This window comes from Anopheles funestus, chromosome 2RL (assembly GCF_943734845.2).
Source record: "Anopheles funestus chromosome 2RL, idAnoFuneDA-416_04, whole genome shotgun sequence".
Taxonomy (NCBI): domain Eukaryota; kingdom Metazoa; phylum Arthropoda; class Insecta; order Diptera; family Culicidae; genus Anopheles; species Anopheles funestus.
Genome location: NC_064598.1, coordinates 510,183 through 531,014, shown reverse-complemented (window position 1 = coordinate 531,014; position 20,832 = coordinate 510,183). Strand labels below are relative to the sequence as shown.

At 40.9% G+C, this 20,832-nt stretch overlaps 6 protein-coding genes across 6 annotated transcripts; 4 read left to right on the top strand and 2 right to left on the bottom strand.

Annotated features, from left to right (window-relative positions):
• Positions 1-810: 810 nt before the first annotated feature.
• On the bottom strand, positions 811-3,230 carry LOC125760428 (vacuolar protein sorting-associated protein 33B). The gene is made up of 2 exons (XM_049420565.1): positions 2,991-3,230; positions 811-2,877 (listed from the first exon to the last, which is right to left on the bottom strand). The coding sequence occupies exons 1-2, from the start codon at positions 3,146-3,148 to the stop codon at positions 996-998; spliced, it is 2,040 nt and encodes a 679-aa protein (XP_049276522.1). The 5' UTR covers positions 3,149-3,230; the 3' UTR covers positions 811-995.
• On the top strand, positions 3,190-5,378 carry LOC125760430 (uncharacterized). The gene is made up of 2 exons (XM_049420567.1): positions 3,190-3,376; positions 3,454-5,378. The coding sequence occupies exons 1-2, from the start codon at positions 3,370-3,372 to the stop codon at positions 5,235-5,237; spliced, it is 1,791 nt and encodes a 596-aa protein (XP_049276524.1). The 5' UTR covers positions 3,190-3,369; the 3' UTR covers positions 5,238-5,378.
• An 866-nt stretch (positions 5,379-6,244) lies between these two features.
• LOC125760440 (JNK1/MAPK8-associated membrane protein) lies at positions 6,245-7,580 on the top strand. The gene is made up of 4 exons (XM_049420581.1): positions 6,245-6,592; positions 6,679-7,061; positions 7,142-7,276; positions 7,341-7,580. The coding sequence occupies exons 1-4, from the start codon at positions 6,357-6,359 to the stop codon at positions 7,478-7,480; spliced, it is 894 nt and encodes a 297-aa protein (XP_049276538.1). The 5' UTR covers positions 6,245-6,356; the 3' UTR covers positions 7,481-7,580.
• Positions 7,581-8,005: 425 nt separating this feature from the next.
• Positions 8,006-13,393, bottom strand: LOC125760431 (myelin expression factor 2). The gene is made up of 6 exons (XM_049420569.1): positions 13,173-13,393; positions 12,302-12,885; positions 11,375-11,603; positions 9,555-10,454; positions 9,331-9,466; positions 8,006-9,231 (listed from the first exon to the last, which is right to left on the bottom strand). Exons 2-6 carry the CDS (start codon positions 12,751-12,753, stop codon positions 9,176-9,178), a joined length of 1,773 nt encoding a protein of 590 aa, XP_049276526.1. The 5' UTR covers positions 12,754-12,885; positions 13,173-13,393; the 3' UTR covers positions 8,006-9,175.
• Positions 13,394-13,689: 296 nt separating this feature from the next.
• On the top strand, positions 13,690-14,987 carry LOC125760437 (uncharacterized). The gene has a single exon (XM_049420577.1). It carries the CDS (start codon positions 13,813-13,815, stop codon positions 14,956-14,958), a length of 1,146 nt encoding a protein of 381 aa, XP_049276534.1. The 5' UTR covers positions 13,690-13,812; the 3' UTR covers positions 14,959-14,987.
• A 2-nt stretch (positions 14,988-14,989) lies between these two features.
• On the top strand, positions 14,990-20,597 carry LOC125760429 (protein scarlet-like). Its single transcript, XM_049420566.1, has 7 exons — positions 14,990-17,105; positions 18,004-18,309; positions 18,373-19,274; positions 19,476-19,703; positions 19,784-20,025; positions 20,139-20,239; positions 20,316-20,597. Exons 2-7 carry the CDS (start codon positions 18,048-18,050, stop codon positions 20,486-20,488), a joined length of 1,908 nt encoding a protein of 635 aa, XP_049276523.1. The 5' UTR covers positions 14,990-17,105; positions 18,004-18,047; the 3' UTR covers positions 20,489-20,597.
• The last annotated feature ends 235 nt before the right edge of the window (positions 20,598-20,832 follow it).

Sequence of the window (20,832 nt, the reverse complement as noted above, 5' to 3'; positions counted from 1 at the left end):
ACGTTTATGGCATGGCAAATGCAGGACCATTTTTTAGGTCACGAAAAAACACAAAACCCGTTGGCATAACACAAATGTAAATGATTGTAAATATTGTAAATATCCTTACTCCAACACTCGTCCACTCCGGCTTTAGCGTACAGCAAACTGCGATGACCACAATGATGACTTTAACGCTGCAGTAAGATCGCAAGAACATAACTCGCCTGCGCAGGTAAGCACGATATTTTAAAATTTTCTTAACCCTTAACCATGGCCGCTAACTCCTTAACACACGCTAGAATGTACCATACTTCCATAAGTTAGTGCGAGATGGGAAGATTCTCTAAGCCCTAAAGGGGCCTCTTTCACATACTACCGCGTTGGCGAATGTGCCGTGACTAGAAGAAAGGTTTTCTCCTGCTACCAACATTCAAACACATTTCTGTTCTTCGAGAACTCTTTGACCGCCGGGGCCCTAGGCGGTCGCTACTCAGCCTACCGTTAGAGCCGGCGTTGGTTGTACATACCCAACGACCATTGTTTTAGGGTATATTTTTGTTTTGTAATCAACATCCGAAACTATAATCTTAAATATAATATAAACGCCATAAGATCTTAAATCTGTTAGTTGGATTCGGCATTAGATTAGATGATCTGATGGTTGAATGAAATGAACCATTATTGCAAACATCAAAACTTTATTTTTGTCGTATATCTCTATGTATCCTGGAGAAGAAATGAAACACTTGTTTTCTTTCTACCACTATAAGAGCACCCAAGGCGATAATAATCATTACGTTCAAAATCTACTCTTGCTAATCTACCACGTTTTGGAATTTACACGTTTTTTATATGTAGCTGTATATTTATTTCCACTTTTGACGTGACAAATTGACGCTCATCTGTTGTCCTTATTAAACGTTATCGTGCCTGTATATGCGTAATAGAGTAATGACATAGAGAAGACATAAGAGACATCGGTTCTTTTACAATTATGTTTGCAATGGCAAGTATTAACAACTAATTACACTTTCTATCAGATCATGCCCAGCAATGATGCGATCAGAGGAAAGCACAATTTTAGCTCCTATCGTCTGCTCGAGCAAGTGGCATGCAGCTATTTCCGCATAAGTAATCCCACCAACAATAAAGATGAACATCGTTTTCTCCTTCAACGGAAACAACTGATTTAATGCTGCTTTATGACAGCTGGTCGCCAGTTCCTTAATTGTTTTAGGTGTAGCATATGTATCAACTGATCCTTGATTGTTTCTTTGTAGTACTCGTCCGAATACCTTCAATCGCTCTAGGTGGCCTAATCTGGTGTTGAGATTGTCGAAGCTGGGCGCGGCGAATATCATATGCGCTAGCTGTGCTACTAATGGAATGTAATTACCGTTGAAGACGTAACTAGCACAGGTTTTTCCGACATTTATCTGACCCGGTTTTACACCTGCTAGGCCAGCGTCACGGCCGCTCCCTGCAGTCGGAACAGATTCGTTAGAGTCCGTCGGAAGCTGTTTCAATTTGTTCGCTTCGATCTGAAATGGTGTCTTCAGGGTGGGAATAGAGATTTGTGAAAGGATTTTCGTTTTGCTGAGATTCGTTGTGTCAGGAAACAGGCGTGCCTGGAACAGATTAGAAAATACGGCTAGGTAACGATAACCGAACGCATTTAAATAAGCCGTCATTAGCTTCGTCATATCTTCACCGCTCAAACCTATCGTAACGTGGTACAAACAGATTAGCCGCAATGTGTTGTACTTGTGCGCATCGCTGCTCAGAAGCTCAAGAATGTAGTTCATTATTTGCTTTCGGTTCGTGTTAGTTAGAATGCTTTCCTCAATCATTTGATGCTTTTCGAAATTCGCTCCAATTTCCTCCACGATCGTTTCGCACAAACGCAGATGTTTGAACAGTTCTTTCTTGGCGGCAGCAACTTTCGGCAACTTGTTTGTAACGTAGTCATTCATTTCGTGCAGCTTCATTTCCCGCGAATATGCCTTCCCCTCCAAACCGAGGGTTTTGGCCTGCGAACTAAGCAAACTGATGACCTCGGAGAAGTGGCGATATCTGTTCTCGAGATAGATCATATCCTGTGTTCCACTCATTTGCAAGCTGGTTGCTTCCTGCTTTGATGATCCCTGTGTTAGGTCTTGCTGTTGCAAGAAAGCCAATTTACCGATCTTAATTTTATTACTATCGCTGTCCACTAGCAGCGAACCGGAATTAAGCGTCTGTATTTCGAGCAGTAGCCCGCAGTACACGACCGGTGTTAGTAAGCAGGCGGGATAGTCTCGATCACGGTCCAGTACCAACATTGCAGCATATTCGGGATCCTTTCCAGCATTTTCTTCTGTTTTGTTATTCTCCTTTCCCACCACGGATGAAGCCATTGAACTATGTTTGTTTGATTCCATGCGTAGCACCATTTGTACTATTTTCTCCGCATTCTCACCCAGGCTAAAAACAATGTGCGGGTTTCCCATGACAAGATTGAAAATACGTATGCTTTGTGCCATTGAACTGAGCGGTGTTGTATCTTTTCGAACGAACACATCCGCAAATACATCTGGTAGCTCAAGGCTAAGAATCGAATCATCTAGCTGCAGAAAATCCCATTGAAAATTGTACAGCTCGACTATGCCATGCAAACCTTCTTCTTCCAGTAAGTGTTCAAAACTGGCCAGCACCGACGGCATCACCAGCACGTGGTATTGCTTGTTACGTATATCAACTTCCATCAGACTACTCGTTTGGCTCTGGTAGCCACTGATTTGGTCCAATACACTTTTGAATGTAAGCAGATTGGAGTTGATAAAGTAGACAAGTTGTTTCCTCTTTGGCGGTGGATTTTTGGGGTCGAATTTATATATCTTATCGATGCCTTTCTTTCTGTGGAATCAGCACATGTACATGTATATGTGTGGAAGAGAAAAAGGTGATTTTTAAATAAGGCCTCTGTTTCCCTAACCCGATTTGGATCAGACTTTTGCCATGTACTATACCTCAGCCAGGACGCTCCGCACACGTGCTCCAACGGTTTGATAAGAGCTGGCTCGATGATAAGATCCTTTTCAGATGGTATGGAATAGAAGACATGCTGAAGCTTTTCTTGTGCGATCTGCCGGAATCCATGTAACTTTCCACTGCATGAACTATTCATTTCCGAACTTGGATAGCAATGCTGTACAGTGAATAAAACGTAAACAATAGACAAAGTACGGTGTAGCGAATTTGACAGCAACCCTCAAAAACATAACTGCCCTGTCACGCAACGAACCTGACAACCGCCATGAAAATTGTTGTTTACGCGCTGCACTGAACGCAACAATAGTTGTGTAAAACATTTTCTTTCCATTTTAATTGGAGTAAATATTAGGCACTATGGCCGGTAAGTAGCCAGATTTTATAAGGAATGGCTGGCTAATCATGTTGCTTGACGATACAACGTTTCTTTGTCTTTTGTAGATAACCACGACAGTATCCGTTGTCGCAAATCATCCAACCCTTATACAAGGCAAGATTTGAGGAATGCAATTAATCTGATAGTTGAACGCGGCACCTCTATTCGCCGGGCGGCTTTCGTTTGCAATGTGCCACGCACGACTTTGTCCACATATTTGAAATCTCTAAAACACGGAAAAATAAGCAAACTGTTACCACAGGAAGAACAAGCCCTGTACCAGTGGATGACAGACTGCTGCAAAAGAGGATTTTCGATCAAAAAGCGTAACGTGGAAACAGCAGCGGAAGCACTTGTCCAGAAGAATATTCCTGCCCGCACACATCCTTTCCAGGATACGGAATTTGGAAGGCGATGCTATCAGAAATTCGTGAAAAGATGGCTTTCCATTGATCGTGTCAAGTATCGCAAACATCTCGGTGCCATAATGGATTGGTATCTACACATTGAAAGCTACCTGAACGAATCGAATTTGTTTGAAATTTTGAACCATCCTACCCGTATCTTTCTATGCGATGAATTACGCTTCCGCGAGCGGGTTGAAATGGATGAAAGAGTGCGGACGTTGCTGAAAAAGATGACAATGCTTTACACTTTCTCTGCGGCGGGGCAGCATCTGTCCCCGTTGCTCGTTTACCCGTATCGACGCGACGTTCCACCACACATAGTGCAGGCAGCTCCGAAAAACTGTGCCATAGTAGCACAAGAGTATGGCCAAGTGACGCCAAAAACGTTCGCCGCTTACCTAGACAAGGTGGTGGACAAGTTCGTAACGACATACGACATTCCCAAACCAGTGATCATGTTTGTGGATGAATCCCACGTAGATCTGACACTACACCTGCACAACACCTGCAAACGGTTGGGCATCATACTGATTGGTTTGTCTGCTGCTCAAGTAGTGAAACCCACTGCGAATGCATTTAACCATATTTGCAACGGATGGGAACAGGAGCTTCCGAAGTGGGAAACTGAAAATGGTCGCGAATTCACGCTGGCTGAATGTGCTGGACTCATGCAGCAAATCAACCAACGGTATATCAACAGTACGGTGCTTGTGAAAGATTTTGCTGATAGCAATTTGTGTCCTTGGAAGCGGCCTATACGCGAGATAGTCGACGATGTCGCGACAGTAACGCATGATGATATGGAAGATGAGGACGACGATGATATTGAAATCGAACATTTCCTAGAAAATGTTGACGGCTGGTCAGATGGAGATGAAGCAGAAGATTTCGATCTTGGAGACGATGAATTCAATGGTATGGATGGCATTGACGAAGCCACCGACGAGCCACCGAAGGATATGATGGTGAAAATAGCTGAAGAACGTAGAGATGTGAACGATAAAAAGACGGAAACGAAGGCTACCACAGCTGAATCTACCGGGACAGAGCTTGGTAATTCGAATCCTGCTTCCGACAAGCCCGAAATTGCCGACGATAATTATTCTAACACCATTGAGAAGACGAATGAGAACGTTACCGTCGATGGAAATGCATGTGTCCAAACACTGCAAACGCCGCAAAACGACTCCAATTCGGAGACGGATGATTACCAGGATGGACCACCGGATGACATCGATATTAGTATTAATTTTATCGACTTCAAACGTGCCATCGGCAGTGAGCTGACGGAAAAGTTTGAACGCAAACTTGAAATTGAAAATCGTCTACCCCTGGGTAACCATGCCGAGAACGTGCTGTTCGACATTTATCGTCAATTTCGATGCGATGTTGTCACTGATAGTGATGACGATTACGATATTGTGGAGGTAGGCGATGAATGAGCTCGTTTCCACACCATTCCAAACTTGTGCAGATTACTTTATTTTTATTCAGTAAGATATTAATTGTACGTTACATATAATAATAGAATAGTTCCAAAATTATGGACTTTTAATGCATGCGTGAAAAATGCCAGTAAAGTATTGTTCGTCTCTTTCCTTTCGTAAATTTTCCCATGATCTTCCGGCAAAACATCCAGAAACCACTCTTTGACATCCAGAGAACATCCACGAAGGAGGCCACACTCCTCCCACGTTATCCTCTAGTCGCCATGCTAGTGGACTTCTTCGATTATAATTAGGGTCGCATAAGCTTCTTGCGATGTGATTTTAACTCGCTGTTATTTACAACATAAATAACAAAAATACTGATGAGTTAAGTTGTTTAAAATAATCAATAGTTTTCTATTGATTGATAGCTAATTTGACCTTAAAGGGCCGATTACATTATGTACTTTTGCTTGGTTTTTACCATGGTAGAATGTGTCAAAATAACTTCAAACTGCACTATTTGACAGAAAACACCATGGCTCATGTGTAATCGCAATCTTGGAACAAAGTTGGTTTTTTCTATGCTACCACACGGTGACAGAATCTACACAGGACAAACCGAATGTTTTTTACCATGCCTTGGTAGAATCTGTCAAATCGATTTTGACACATTCTACCATGGTAAAAACCAAGCAAAAGTACATAATGTAATCGGCCCTTAAGTATCATGTGGGAGCGTCATCGTGCAATTAACGAAAAAAAGTAACTCTTTTTGCGCCTCAGAGGTATGCAATTTGCAGCTCTACGGTGTAGTCATTCCTGAGCGCAAAATATATTAAACTTGTACTATTGATAGCTTCATTATATACTTTAAAATAACTTACTAGTAGGAAGGCTAGTGTTGGGAACTATGGATGACGATAAAAACGAATGGTAACCTGATGGTATTGGTGAAACGATTTCTTTTCTTCCATTGTCCATCATGACCAATAATCTGAATAATTTTACTAGTGTGCCATTTTGTTTGACAACGATTTGTTGTTTGTGTACATCGTTAGTGGAGGAGAGATATGCCTTAAAGCTTAGCTAGCAGAAGATGCAACGAATAGATTAAAACTGAAATTAACTGCGATGTTGAAATCGGTAGACAAATGTCCAGGATTGTATTGTGGGCGCAACGTCCTGGCAAACAGTTCTCTCAGTGAATGTGGAGCGTGTTTGCGAGGGTTTCGAGTGAACGCACAATACGTTTGTTCTCCTTGTGAAAAGGATCTTACCTCGCACGATTGGCTATATTTGGGATTTATGACTATTCTTCCGTTGATTATTCATTGGTTTTGCATCGATTTAAACGCTCACTTGCGAAAGTAAGTATTGCTGTGCAGCAGTTTCTCTCATTAGTAAAAATTTATGAGATTAGATTTGAGACTAATAATGCATACTGTCGCTACAGATTCACCAAAGGAGAGCTCATTTTGCACGCCAGTGCGTGTGTGGAGGTCTTTCTATCTGCGTTTCTTACTGTTTTATTTACCGATCCCATTTGGCATCTGCGGATTAATTCGTGCGGTGTCCACAAGCTTTCTGACTGGTATACACTCTTCCACAACCCAACACCGAACTATGAGACGACGCTGTACTGCACACAGGAGGCGGTCTATCCACTGCAAACGATGATATTCGTGTTCTACCTATTCTGCGTAACTTTGATGATGATCATTCGACCAGGATTGAACGTAAAATTTTTGCCATATCGTGGCAAGCTAGCAGTTTACTATGCGCTCTACATATTCCCCATTTTGGCCCTTCTTCATGCCGTCGCCGGTGGGCTAATCTGTGAGTAAGACATCCAAAGTAAACTTAATTATATATATATACTATATGTATAGTATTACTACATCAATTGTTCATTTTAGATTATTCTTTCCCTTATTTGAGTGTCCTTATATCGGTCGTGTCTAATGCGCTACACTTTTCGATTAAACTTAATCAAACAATGAAATCGTTGCTTGAAACTTCGATTTCCCAAATGAGGAATGCTACCATCATTCGTAAGTACCTAGTTCATATCTATCATATCTTTATCGATTCACTTATATGGACCTTATTTTGCAGTTGGTCATTGGGTCTTGTTGGCGTACGGAATTATTTCGATACCATATGAAATTTCGTACTTTTCTTTGCTGCTAGTGCCTGCACCGGCACTGTTCTACATTTTCACTGCAAAGTACACAGATCCAGATAATTTTAAGTAGTTTTGCTATCGTTAAACTGTCCCTTAGCAGGATTAAACGTTGTATGATACGCACCAAATACAATTGTGATTGGAAAATAAAATTTCTCTTAATTAAACTATCTTTTGACCGCTCCTAGAAAGTATAGCTAGAGACTATGAAAAGAAGCATCAGAAATAGCAAAACAATTACCGTTCTCTTCTTAACCGACCGATAGATCCTGAGGAAGTGTATGGAACAGTTGCTCCAACAGTACCAGTGTTACGCCGAAGTAGTAACCCAGTACTCGTAGGTACAAGAATCTGCTATTATCATCCATGATAACGTGCGCAAGCGAAATAGCTTTATGATATATCAGCGAAGAGGAAATAATTTTGGACGCACTCTTGCTGTCAGAAATCAGAATGAAACGATTCTGTGAGAATTTCCTTGATAGATGGGGTAATTGGCTACTGGAAAGAGATTCCAGAGATAACATTCTTTCTGTTTTATACCATATATTATCATTAATGACTAGATGTGTTTGCAAGTAAGATAAAGCAATAATTGCCATAGAAAGCATTTTTTGATATTATTATATTTTGTACTTCGTTAAAACTGAATTTCGTTTATTTTCAACGCGCAACCTATTCTATTGATTTACGGGATTAAAATGTTTCCTACACTGAAACATATGACACTAGTGTTCGGTTGCTGCTGTTAAATGTAGAATGTAGTACATTATTAGCTGTGTACGTGGATGATTGTTCATTTAACTATATGCTGTAACCCATTCTACTATTACACTGTGCACTCTAAAGAATTGATTGCTTTATTTTAATCAATGGCCTAAAAGATGTATGTAGGTATGATAAAAATCAAGTGCCGTTTGCTCGGATTGCTTTGCTTTTTCTTATAATGCCGAATAGTTCATGACTTCAAAATGATCGAAATCGATATCTTAACATCCGAAAAACTGGTAGCTCATCAATAACGGACATTCGTGGATTATTGCTCTTCGCACACAAACGAACGCGCACACACACACATACACACTTTTTGCATTGTATTTACGATTTACGATTATAAGACTGCAATGAACGAATACGAATACATTGTACATATAGATGGATATGGAGTCCATAAGAGAGGATGAAAATTTAATCGACACACAACAATCATGAAATACAATTTGTTAACGAAACCAACATCGTTTTTGAGCAAAAACGGACTCGGAGGAAGCAAAATCAGATGTGCGGTTTGAGCAAGTGCATACCGCTGCGTTGCGACCTGACCAAAGAAAGATGCAAGCCAATTCAAAATACCGACGCAGGTTAGTGAAAAAAGAGATCGATGCAATCAACCTGTATAATTGCTGTTGCTGTCAAAACGATTTCAATTGCATGCATTTCGAGTGGTGTGCAATGGAGAATTGTAATGTTTTTTTTCTGGTCTTCAGTATGTAAAACAGATGGTTTGCCACTATTGAACCATAACTCTATAATAAAAGAGATGTAAACTTCCGAGAGGACTGTAGTCAGGCATAAACAAGCAACCGCTTAAATACGACAATAATCCCCAATACAATCCTACCTATCCACCACATAGTGTAACATATAAAAAAAAATATTGTACAGCGAAATAAATCCGGTAGAATGTTGCAGTAGTTGTTGCTTTACACAAGACGAACATGTCACGGAGAATGAAAAGAACATAAAATGTTGACGTCCTTTTAATTTAAAAGAAATTCACGTCCACAGTTCGTCCTTCGAAACGCGTACCATCCATCAGTTCTGAAAACGAAAAGAAGAAAACGATTCCATTACACAACTCGGTTTGGTGAAATTAGGGTCATTTAGCAAATAATTCCACTTAAATTGATAGCTACTTACTAATGGCAACATCGGCGTCCCGTTCCTTGGCGAAACGAACGACCCCAGTGTCCTGTCCTCTAATTTCAGCAAATTTTACCTCGCCGACATCGCGAAACTTATCCCGCAGCGTTTGCCAAGTCCAGGAAGGAGGCATCTAATAATTAAAGGTAGAAAATATTATATGTACATATGTATTAGCTGTGTACAATATTTTACGCATGCTCGATCAATTCGGTACATACATTGCGGATGATGATAGTGTCTGAAATCTTACGATTTCCGTTATTGATGCCACCGTAGTTACGGCCATAGTCGTCGTTCGGTGCTGTGCTGTAGTTGCGAACGTTTGAAGATCCCATGTCATAATCGTTACCCCGATTGGAACCACCGTTACCGAAGCCGGACGAGTAACTTTGATTGAAGCTAGAACCTAGCCCACCGTCATTACCGGAACCACCGAGACCACTGAGCGCACTGGACAAGCTGTTACCAAGACCTCCACCGAGGCCACCGCCAGCACCTCCCAAACCACCTCCAACACCACCTGCCGCAGCTGCCGCCGCAGCACCTAAACCTCCGAGACCGCTAAGATTCGACAAACCGGCCGCCGCATTGGACAAGAGTGAGCTTTGCAAACCGCCAGTCAGATTCGACAGGCCGACCACATTGCTGAGCTGAGCCGCTAGATTGGAATTTAACCCAGATAGATTGCTGGTCGCGGCAGAGTTGAGCAAATTGCTTGCAGTCAACGGAGGTTGTACGGGTGTCGGGGCAGCATTGGACAGGGTTGCACTTTGCAGGGCCGTGTTCTGTTGCTGCAGTGATGGCAGATTGCGAGCGACATCCTTGAGTGGCTCACCGTTCGGACCCAATCCGATACCGATTCCCTTCAGCCCCTCGGGTAGCCGGCTCATTTCGCTCTTCTCCGTCAGTCGGTCCAGCCGGACAGTCATGCGACGGTCGAAAAGCATTTGCCGGTCAAACATTGAGATGGCTTGAACGGCCTCGACCGGATGATCGTATTCAATGACTGCGAACCCACGGCTGTTGCCATCCTTGTCGACAGATAGATCAAGACTTTGAATTTTGCCTGCCAACTTAAACACCTGCTTCAGCTTCTTCGCATCGACTTTATAGTCAAGCTGTTAAACGTTCGAGCAGTAACACACACAAAAAAGCATCGGCGGATTCCGAAGAATGAACATTGGCGCCATTCATCATTTAAACAATGCGGAGTATCCACAAATATAACGTATACAGACACCCACAATACAGTCGGTTCATCAGCGGGTGAAACATTTCGGCGTACACATCATTACCAACGACGACGATTAATGGATAGCCAAAAAGAGAAAAGAAAAAAAGAAAAACGATTGGAGGAGTCCCCCGTTGTGAGAAGTGTAGCTGCACTAGCCCCTGTAGGTACGGTATAAGCGTTAGAGATCATTTCTTTTGAGCTGATCGATGTATCTCTAAGGAAAAAGGAGGAGAACAGAAAAGCGCAACACTACGGATGATACTCAGATGAGATTTTGAATGCTTGACTACTCCATTGGACGGAATCAATTTATCCACAACACTCAGAACTGTAGAAAGAGAAAGTATTGTCCTATGCGAAACTTTATGTATTGAAAGATGTACTTTAGACGCAGCAACTGCGGATGGATGCCCCAGCGAAATAAACTGCAGAAACGTGATAGTTGGACGGAACAAAACAGTAACAATACACACAAAAAATGTCCGAATCAACAGCAAAAGCCTTTGATCTCTATGCAGACGTTTACAAAAAGAAAAAATTGAACCGTTGCGCGGATTATCATAAAATAGGAGTGTAAAAAAAGGAACCATTGTCCGAATTCTGTATGCGCTTCCCTGAGTGACAACATTGCCAATCTAATAATGCCTTTTGAATAATTTTCGCCTAGGTGCGCGGATTATTCGTACGATGTATCCAAAGTAACAGTATATAGAGATACATGAGGAAGGAACAATCCGAACGAAAGAGAAAGAAAGAAGGGATGTAGATTTGATTGTTCAGAAGAGAATACTACTAGATACTCACATTAGCGACGAAGATTTTCGTATGCAAAGGCCCTTGAATGCCTAAACCCTCCAAGAACTTTACGCTCAGACCGTATGTATTGTAATCCTGCGAAAAATCACTACCACCAACACCGATACTGACGCCGCCGAGATTGCCACCGCCAAGGACACCGACACCTATATTTCCTCCGCCACCTACAATACCACCGCCACCACCGCCACCACTCCCACCATGCGATGGTCCGGACCTGTAGAAACAGAAACAAGAGATAACAAAGAGAAAAACACGAACACGAAAGATAAAGAGCACAGAGTTGAAAAAAAAACGATTCATGAAAGGAAATCTTATGCGGGTTCGTCAACATCCGATTGCTCCATGATTGGCGCGAAGGACAAGACATTCTACTAAATAATAAAAGAATATGCAGCAAGGATTACATAGGTGGATTGTAAGATTTGCAAACACCATTTAGTAGATGGGTAGATATCGTTTGTGGTGATGCAATCGATATGGATGGATATTTGAATGCAGCTTCTTAACAGTTGTGGAGGAATTTGACACAGTTGTGTGGTGGGACACAATTTAGTACGGTTTACCGAAGCAGTAAATGAAACAAGTGTAATGCATGTAACGGGCCCATAAAGTTTTTAGTGTTATTATGATTGCATTCAATTGATGGAAAAAGTACGAAAAGTACACTATTTTCAAAACAATCCCATCTTCCGAAAAGCGATACTATCTGTGATGGAGTTGATATGTGTCAAGTTGAAAGTGTGCGGATTTATACATGTTGAAAAGCAGCGTACAGTACAGTGAGATGGAAAACGTATCAATCGCGGACAAATGGAACATATTGACGCTCCAACGCATCGCATCGGGATAGGAAATGAGGAAAGTGAACAAACAGAAAAGTAAAATAGAACAAATCCAAAATAAAACACTAACATTCGATCATCATCACGGTCCCGACGGCGGTTGTCGTTTTCGTTGCCTCGGAATGATTTCGGCACCACCCGTCCGTACTTGTCCCTTTCGTTGCCGTAATCCTCCTTGATAACCAAATTTCTACCGTTGATATCGTATCGGTTCATCTTTTCCAGTGCCATCTGAACATGTTCCGGCTTTTCGAACTCGACAATACCGCAACCCCGTGGCTTATTGTTTTCATCGTGGAACAGCTCAACGAACGACACATCACCGACTTCTTTGCGAAACAGATCTTTCAGATCCTGCCACCGGTACTCATAAGGTACATTTGATACGTAGATGCGCCGGCAATCGCTACGTTCCCGGTCACGGCTCCGATCACGGTCGTTGCTGAAGCGTGATCCGCCCCCACTACGTCGATCACCACGACGCGAACGGTCGCGATTGTTTTGATCACTGTCGTTATCCATTACCCGTGTTCAAAGAAGGAACGGCAGTAAGTAGAAGCAAAGACGCGGATGATAGTGGAACTTCAACGCCGATTTAATGAGGATCAAACGCACCCGTCAGGGAGAAACACCGATTCTGTTAAAACACACACGCTAAAACGGTAACAGGAAAAAAACCATTAGACTATGAAACTTTCGTTTAGCATAACGTACGTGAAAAAATCACGTATAGCACGGAAATTACGTAGGAAAGCCATGTCAAAAATACATCCTTATGAAAATATAGATGTACGTCGGCGCAAACAGGACAAATACATAAAATATGATGGTAAAAAACGCCGCATTCTCTACGATGTTACTTTTTTTTCTTGGTAACAAGGAACAGCACCAACATACGGCACCATCATCGTATAAGTCATAACGTACGATGCCATACATACCGTTCGGTGGTGAAGGAAAATAGTGTACAAGCGGGTAAACACAACGCGGATAACAAGCAACACTCTTGCTTTCTTCCTATACTATAATCTTTGTTTAGCAGCACTTTTCCACTGAGACACAATTAGAAAAAGCGCTTACGATTCGTTGGTGTGAAAAAGTGGACGCTTAGCTGATTTGACATTGCTGTCAAAGAAAAGGCGGGATTCTAGAAAATACTTCACTAGTTACCTAAAATCAAGATAATTCCGGTGAAGCAATGTCGATTTCGCATAATTTTTTTAAAATTTTATTTTATAGAGGCCTTGGGCCTATTGGCTGACATTCGCCTCGTATTTCGCATAATGCATTTCAACTTTGTCTTGTTTTTAATCTATATTAGAATTAGATTAGATTAGATCTATATTATTTTCGAATATTGGCGATAGAATTTTGAGCAATTTAATGTACGTATTGTAGTTTCTTATTTATATGGTCATCATATTTATCCCTAAATATACTGTGGTAAGTTTCGACACTTCTTGTTTTGACATGTTGACATTTGATGTTTTGGTCCTTTTGGGTGGCGATTACCACAATTGCAAGAACATTTATCTAGCGATTTTTATCTGCGAAATTGTATAATTTTTCTACATTAGTGTGATGTTGCGTAGTATGTTCCGATTGGCCTACAACAAACAAAAAACACTCAGCCGTTATTACGCCAGGAAGACATGCAATCCTGGAATTGATAGGCGAACCGCTCTTTTACCTGAAGACGTAAATCCCACGGAATACGAGAATTTTGAAGACAGTGAGGCTGATTTCCATCAAGTGCATAAGAGCCACAAACAATTCCAAGCAGAACAGGCACAGTACCGTGATCGGTTACAGACGTGGATCGTTGGAAATAAGTATTTCAAGTCGAAACAATTGAACTTCCTCACCTGGTCTGAGAAGGAACAGATACGGTATCTGCATAGTTTCGATCCGGAAGAATGGAACATTGACAAACTGACGGAAAGCTTCCCCGCAGACAGGTACACGATAGGTAAAATAGTAAAGACAAAGTGGCAACCGAAGGACGGGAAACGTATCGAACGGCACGATGCGGTAGTGGAAGAAAACTGGCAAATGTTTCGAAGTGGCCGCATCAGAAACATTGATCCTGCATTTGCGCAGCATTTGATCAAATTTATGCAGCGTAACATTGAAAAGGTGCACGAACAACGGAACATGCCGGAATCTAAAGCATTGTACGAAATCAGACCATTGCCAGAGGGAAAGTTTAGTGCTATAGTTTCAAGCTGTAAAAAATATCAATCGATGAAAAAGCACAATGAATCCCAACAACCGCGCTTGGGGGAGAACAATGATCAGTCAGAGAGATCACATCATCCTCAACCGCAAATAACGCAGCGTGCTCCCGAACAAGACAGTTTTCTGATGGGAAATGTGACCAATACTCAGCACGCAACATTGGCAGAAATCAAAAGTCGATGGGATCCATCGTTAACAGATGATCGCAAATCTAGCGAAGATAATCTAGAACTAGATTTAGGAACAGGTATTTTACATAAGCTGGAAAACAATCACAAAAAGTATGAAAAGGTTGCGCTTGCCGATTCTGTGTACGATTCGCGTAATGAAAAGCAAGACTGTATTAAAGAAGTTATTAAGATTCCTAAAAAGCTGTATAAAAAGGGAGCAACGTACCAAATAGGCGATTGTTTCTACGATGACGATGGAGAGTTCCTATATCGAGTGCCTGGTATGACAAGCATTACAAAGCAGAAAATAAATGTTTAGGGAAAATAAATCAATACATGTGAATTGTGCTGAGGTTTTGTTTGTATCGTGTTTAAAGGGAAACAAAAACGAATCTCTGTTTCCAAAGCAAATTTTATGATGACAGTGCATTACGGAACGAACATACGATGTTTAAACGTCAATGATCCAAGGACAATAAGAGTAGGTAATGCTAATTATGAACGGGTATTTCTAAATCCGATTTGACTCCCTTTACCGTTGAGCTAAACAAATTGAAATAATCAAGCCATTTAAAGTTTTTCATGGGATGGTGCATGTGATAAACGGCGCCAGTCGACACGGCCGAACCGGGTTCAAATCCCATCCGGATCGTCCCCCCGTAGCAAAGACTGACTATCCGGCTACGTGGTAAAATAAGTCAGTCTAGTAAGCCAGAAATGGCCGGAGTGACCTGTAAGGTCGTTAAAACCAAGAAGAGAGAGAGAAACTTTTTCATCCAGGCATTTAGAAACAACGCTGATGATATAGAAACCTAATCCTTTTGGCTATCGAAGTGTTCATCCATTCGCTATGTAGGTTCTTTCCAGTCATCCCTAGTGAAGGGTTGCATAAAGCATAGTTAACTATATAATTTTGATGACAAATAGTACTTGTTTAGTTTTTCTACCACATGCCTCTTGTGCTGGGACAGGGTTGATTGGTCTATTTGTTAAGCCAATCAACTACTACTATCATCGTACAATATGGTCAGCTAACTCTAGGGCTTATCATGGTGTTATTTTCTCAACGCAAATTTTATTGACAAACTTTCGTTTGGTAGCGATTAATGTATATGTATGTTAAAGAACCAACAAAAATGGGCATTTTAAAAGCGAAAAGCATTGTTTAAAGCACACCGGCGAATTTGTTATTATCTTCATCCCCAGAAAGACGTGTACGTAGTAAACAAATCGTAATATTTGTGTTAAAGGAATAAAAACACATCGGGCAAGCAAGTGGCACGCGACTGGACGCTACTTGATTAATTAATGGTTTATACCCTAACCCTGGACCTTATCATTCCTAGAAAGACAAACGCGTCTTGTCACGCGTCGAGGGTGAGCGATAAGGCATGGACTATTATGCCTGCGTCTTAGGTTACTCAAAAATTTTAAGAGTAGGTTGGGGTTTTGTTGCATTTCTAAAACACCAATTAAACTACGGGGGGCAAATAGCAATGTTGGAAAATCAACATTTTATGATTATTTTTTTGCTGCGTTCAACATCGAGGTTTCTAATAGCTTGGTTTATGGTTAGCATCAAGTAATTTTTTGCGCATTCTTCGATCGCCACGAGAAGTTGCGGGATTCCGTATTTGCAATTGTTTGTAGCATTTTTTTAACTGTTATTTTCGATTAAATTAATTTTATTTTTCAACCATGTATTTTGCTCCGCTGAAAAGGTCACAAAATGGTTTAAAATGGACCATTTTGAAATTGAAGCTTATTTCACCAACGGTTTACTTTCCGGAAAATGATTAAAGATGAATAATGTTGCAGAATAAAAAGGCGTTGGGGGAATGTTTGATTCAACGGAATTTTGATTTTAATAGTATCTTGAAGCATAATACAAGTATCGCAAATGTAAGTGTGAATATTCTGAGCTTATCAGGGTCGGATGTAGATTTTTTTGGTGCCCAAAGCGGCCATGTGGGCTCCTAAGCAGGAATTCTCTGTAAAATGGAAATGGATTGAAAAAATAATTTTGATTTTATACACTTGCGAGTACATATTCGCCACACTTTGGATTAAAATATGCTGTCCATTCTCTGAGCAAATGACTTTCTATCTATCCTTACTCTGATTTATCAAATCTCATGATACAATCAGCCGAAGTTGGTCGAAAATGTTTCACTTTATAGCATGAACAGAAAGGTTCAACCAACAGAATAAATGGTGTATTTCGGCAGCGGTGACTGATAAGTAGCGATTGCCAGTGTCATACAGCAGCATGTTAAGTGGTCCTATCTTTGTTCACGGCTAGTCTGTGTCCAACATCCAAGCAGGCAAGTGATTTGTCAGACTTGAAACAGCAAACAGCAAGTACAGTTTGGGGTCTACTTTATTTCAATGCAGCAATTGATTAGTGAAAGTGTGCAAAGAAAGTGAAACCTTCCCTGTTGTTGTTGGATATTACAAACAAAAAAGGTAGATTTTGTATCAATTATCAGATTATAGTGAGATTTGTTTTGTTTTACCTATGGCGTGGAATATCGTTTTACTGCTTAGAGGTCAATGAACGTATTACATTGTAATGCATATATGAACAAGATCGAAATAAAGTGCCAACCCGATGATCTGTGTTACGACGGATGATTTAATTTCGATAGATTCAGTGGCAGGATTAGGTATATTGTGAGAAAGATTACCATGTGTACATGTCTGTGCACTAGGTTCGGTTTTGTGTTGTATTGAGCGAGCATTACTTACCCTTTGAAGAAAAAAAAACTTTGCTTGAAAAATTTTCCGTTACCAAAAGGTTTTAAATAGAAACCTGTTTCGAAATAAAACGTCGTTAAATTCGTTGATGAATTGTTATTTATTTTCACACTGCTTCTAAAATATTCTTCGTGTTGGTAGACCTTTAGGGATTTTGTATAAATTTAATCGTGTGTTTTTTGTTGGACCAGCTTCAGAGTGCTAACTACCCAAAAGCAAACACAACGAATAATTGCTTTACAAACATGGTACTAATGGCTAAACTTTACATGAATTGCTGTGTAAATTGGTATCGATACAAGATTAAATTGCTGCAGATATGAAAATTGGTGACCTTTTACTTTCAAAATAAACGTTTTTGTTAAAAATGTTGCGAACACTTGTGTTGCATTATCAATTTACAACAAATGATGACACATGACTTGTCCTGCTCAATATTTAATTTGGCTTCGCAATAAGAATTTTATTTTTATATTTTGTATTGCAAATTGTCTGTTGATTAAAGCCAATGTTTTTTTTTGTTGTTGGAACATTTCTGACCTTTCCTATATACGTTCGAAGGCGTTGTGGTTTATAAACGTTCGCTTGATAATGTTTTTCTTTTCAGATCATTTTGGCAGGCGTGAAATTATCAATTATCAGTGTGGTGTAATGTCTACTTGGGAAACCAACGAATGCTGTGCAGTTGATAACCATGACAACATGCCGGATGCAGGCCGGAACAACACTGACGTTACGCTAATATGGCAAAACTTAACCATAACGCCGGTTGGTAGCATGTCGATTGGTATGCAGCTGCCGGTACTGAATGACATCAGTGGCACGTTATTGCCGGGAACCCTGGTTGCCCTTATGGGACCTAGTGGAGCGGGCAAGACCACGCTAATGTCCGCCTTAGCCTACCGGATGAGTGGTGAGGAAGTTGGATAAAACAGAAAGAAACCAGTAACAATCAAAATAATTATAATTATTTCAGATAAAATGGCTATATCCGGGGACATTCGTGCTAACGGATGCCCGATTGGACCGTTCATGTACAACATCAGTGCTTACATTTATCAGGACGAGCTACTGCCGGATTCTATAACAGTGCAGGAGCATCTACAGCTAATGGCAAATTTAAAGCTCGGAAGGCGTGTAACAGCTGACCGGAAACGGGCCATGATTATGGACATTCTCTCCAAGACCGGTCTCGAAAGGTGCGCCAACACGAAGATTGCGAATGCGACCGGCATCGGAAAAACTTTATCAGGAGGCGAGAAGAAGCGACTTGCATTTGCGGTGGAGTTGTTGTCCAAGCCGAAGTTCCTGTTTTGTGACGAGCCAACAACTGGTTTGGATTCGTACAGTGCACGCCATTTGGTAGAAATGATGAAATCACTAACACGCTGCGGTACAACCGTACTGTGCAGCATCCATCAGCCTGCCGAAAAGCTGCTGTACGAGTTCGATAGTCTCATACTGCTGACTGGCGGACAGACGGGCTTCATCGGAACACCGAACGAAGCGGTACAGTTTTTTCGGTTGCAGGGTCTGGAGTGTGAGGAAGGCTACAATAAGGCTGACTTTCTAGTTAAAGTCCTTTCTAGTACGACTGCCGGCATTGCTAAGGGCAACCAGTTTACGACGACTGCAATCTGTCCAAAAACCATTTGTAACAATTATACTGCGAGTGAAGCTGCTCGGCGACAAGAGGCGCTAATCAGTGCTGAACTGTATAGAGCGGCAATAGAAGGGAGAGATGAATCATTAAGAAACCAGCTCACCAAGGATCGCGGACGTTGCTGGTTTTATACATTGTACTGGTTAATGTATCGTCACGTGCTACAGTCGCACCGGAACCCAAACTTGCAGTATTTCAAAATTGTTCAACGGATAGTAAGTATGCTGCGCAGCGTCTTGTTTAATTAGGAAAAAAGTCACTTTTCACTCAGTGCATGATAAGCCGTGTCAGAGGTCGCACTTATTGTATGGCGATCAGAAATGAGTTATCACTACCTATTTATTTTTCGATGTTTTGAATTAATTCATCGCTTGTTTATTACTGATATACTTGTTTATTTCATTTCTCGTTGATAGGGTATCGCAGTAATTGTAGGTCTCTGTTTTTCGGATGCTATCGAATTATCGCAACGAGGCGTACAGGCAATGCAAGGTGTTATTTTTCTGATCGTCTCAGAGAACACGTTCTTACCGATGTACGCCGCATTATCAATGTTTCCCGAAAGCTTCCCATTGTTCCAGCGAGAGAAAAGGGCAAATCTTTACAGTACGGCTCAGTTCTACATTTCAAGCATTTTGTCGATGGTAACGTAACCAAGGGAAAGATAAAGAAGCAAAACTAGATGTTGTCGATTTGATCTCTTTTTTCCTTTTGAATCCCATAGAGCCCATTCATATTGCTGGAGACATGTGCATTCATCTTCATCGTGTATTTCTTCGCCAACCTACGTCCGACTCTGCTCGGTTTACTTGTAACATTGGCTATCTCCGTTTTAGTGATGAATGTGTCGATCGCCTGCGGCTGTTTCTTCTCGACACTGTTTCCAACGGTTGCATCCGCAATGTCGTATTTGGTGCCTTTCGATTACATTTTGATGATCACATCCGGAATTTTTATCAAAATCTGGTATGTTTGCTTCAACGCAACAGCATTGAACTGTTACAACTTCGACCAAACATGTAATTGAAATTTTAAAATAGTTTTTCTTACGATGTAATCCCTAATTTTGTCGATTACAGGTCTATGCCCACTTACCTGCGCTGGATGCCATTCATTTCCTGGATGATGTTCGCTAGTGAGGCAATTTCGATTGCTCAATGGGACGGAGTGATAAATATCGGTAACTTCTTCCTTTACCATATTTTAACGACCATGCGTTAGCATGCGAATAACATTCACAATCAATTACTTTTCAGAATGTTCTAACATAATTCCGAGCATTTGTCTGCATAATGGGGAACAAGTGTTGGCTCAATATTCGTTTAGCAGCAAACACCTACGGACGGACTTTGTGGTACTCTTAGGCCAATACTTTATTTACCATGTGTTGGCAATGCTGTGCTTGGCAAGACGAGTATCTCTAAATTAAACGATATATATTGTTACCTGATCGTTATTAAACATAAAAACCTATGCATTTTTATTTCATCGCTGTATTATGTAACGTTAACTGTGGTTATAATAAAACACCCCGGAATACTCACTCATGATGTTAATTTCTTTTTTGGAGCATGCTATACTATGCTCGTGTGTAACGTATCATACATGTGGAATTACATCTGCAGCCTATCATGTACCAGGAATGAGTTCCAACTAAGTAAGACAATTCAGTTCTATGTATAAACATTTATAACTCGCCTAAATGTAGGCAAATATGCATATACTTATATATATATATACTCTCTCGCTTAGTTTGTTGGTTTGTAGGCTCAC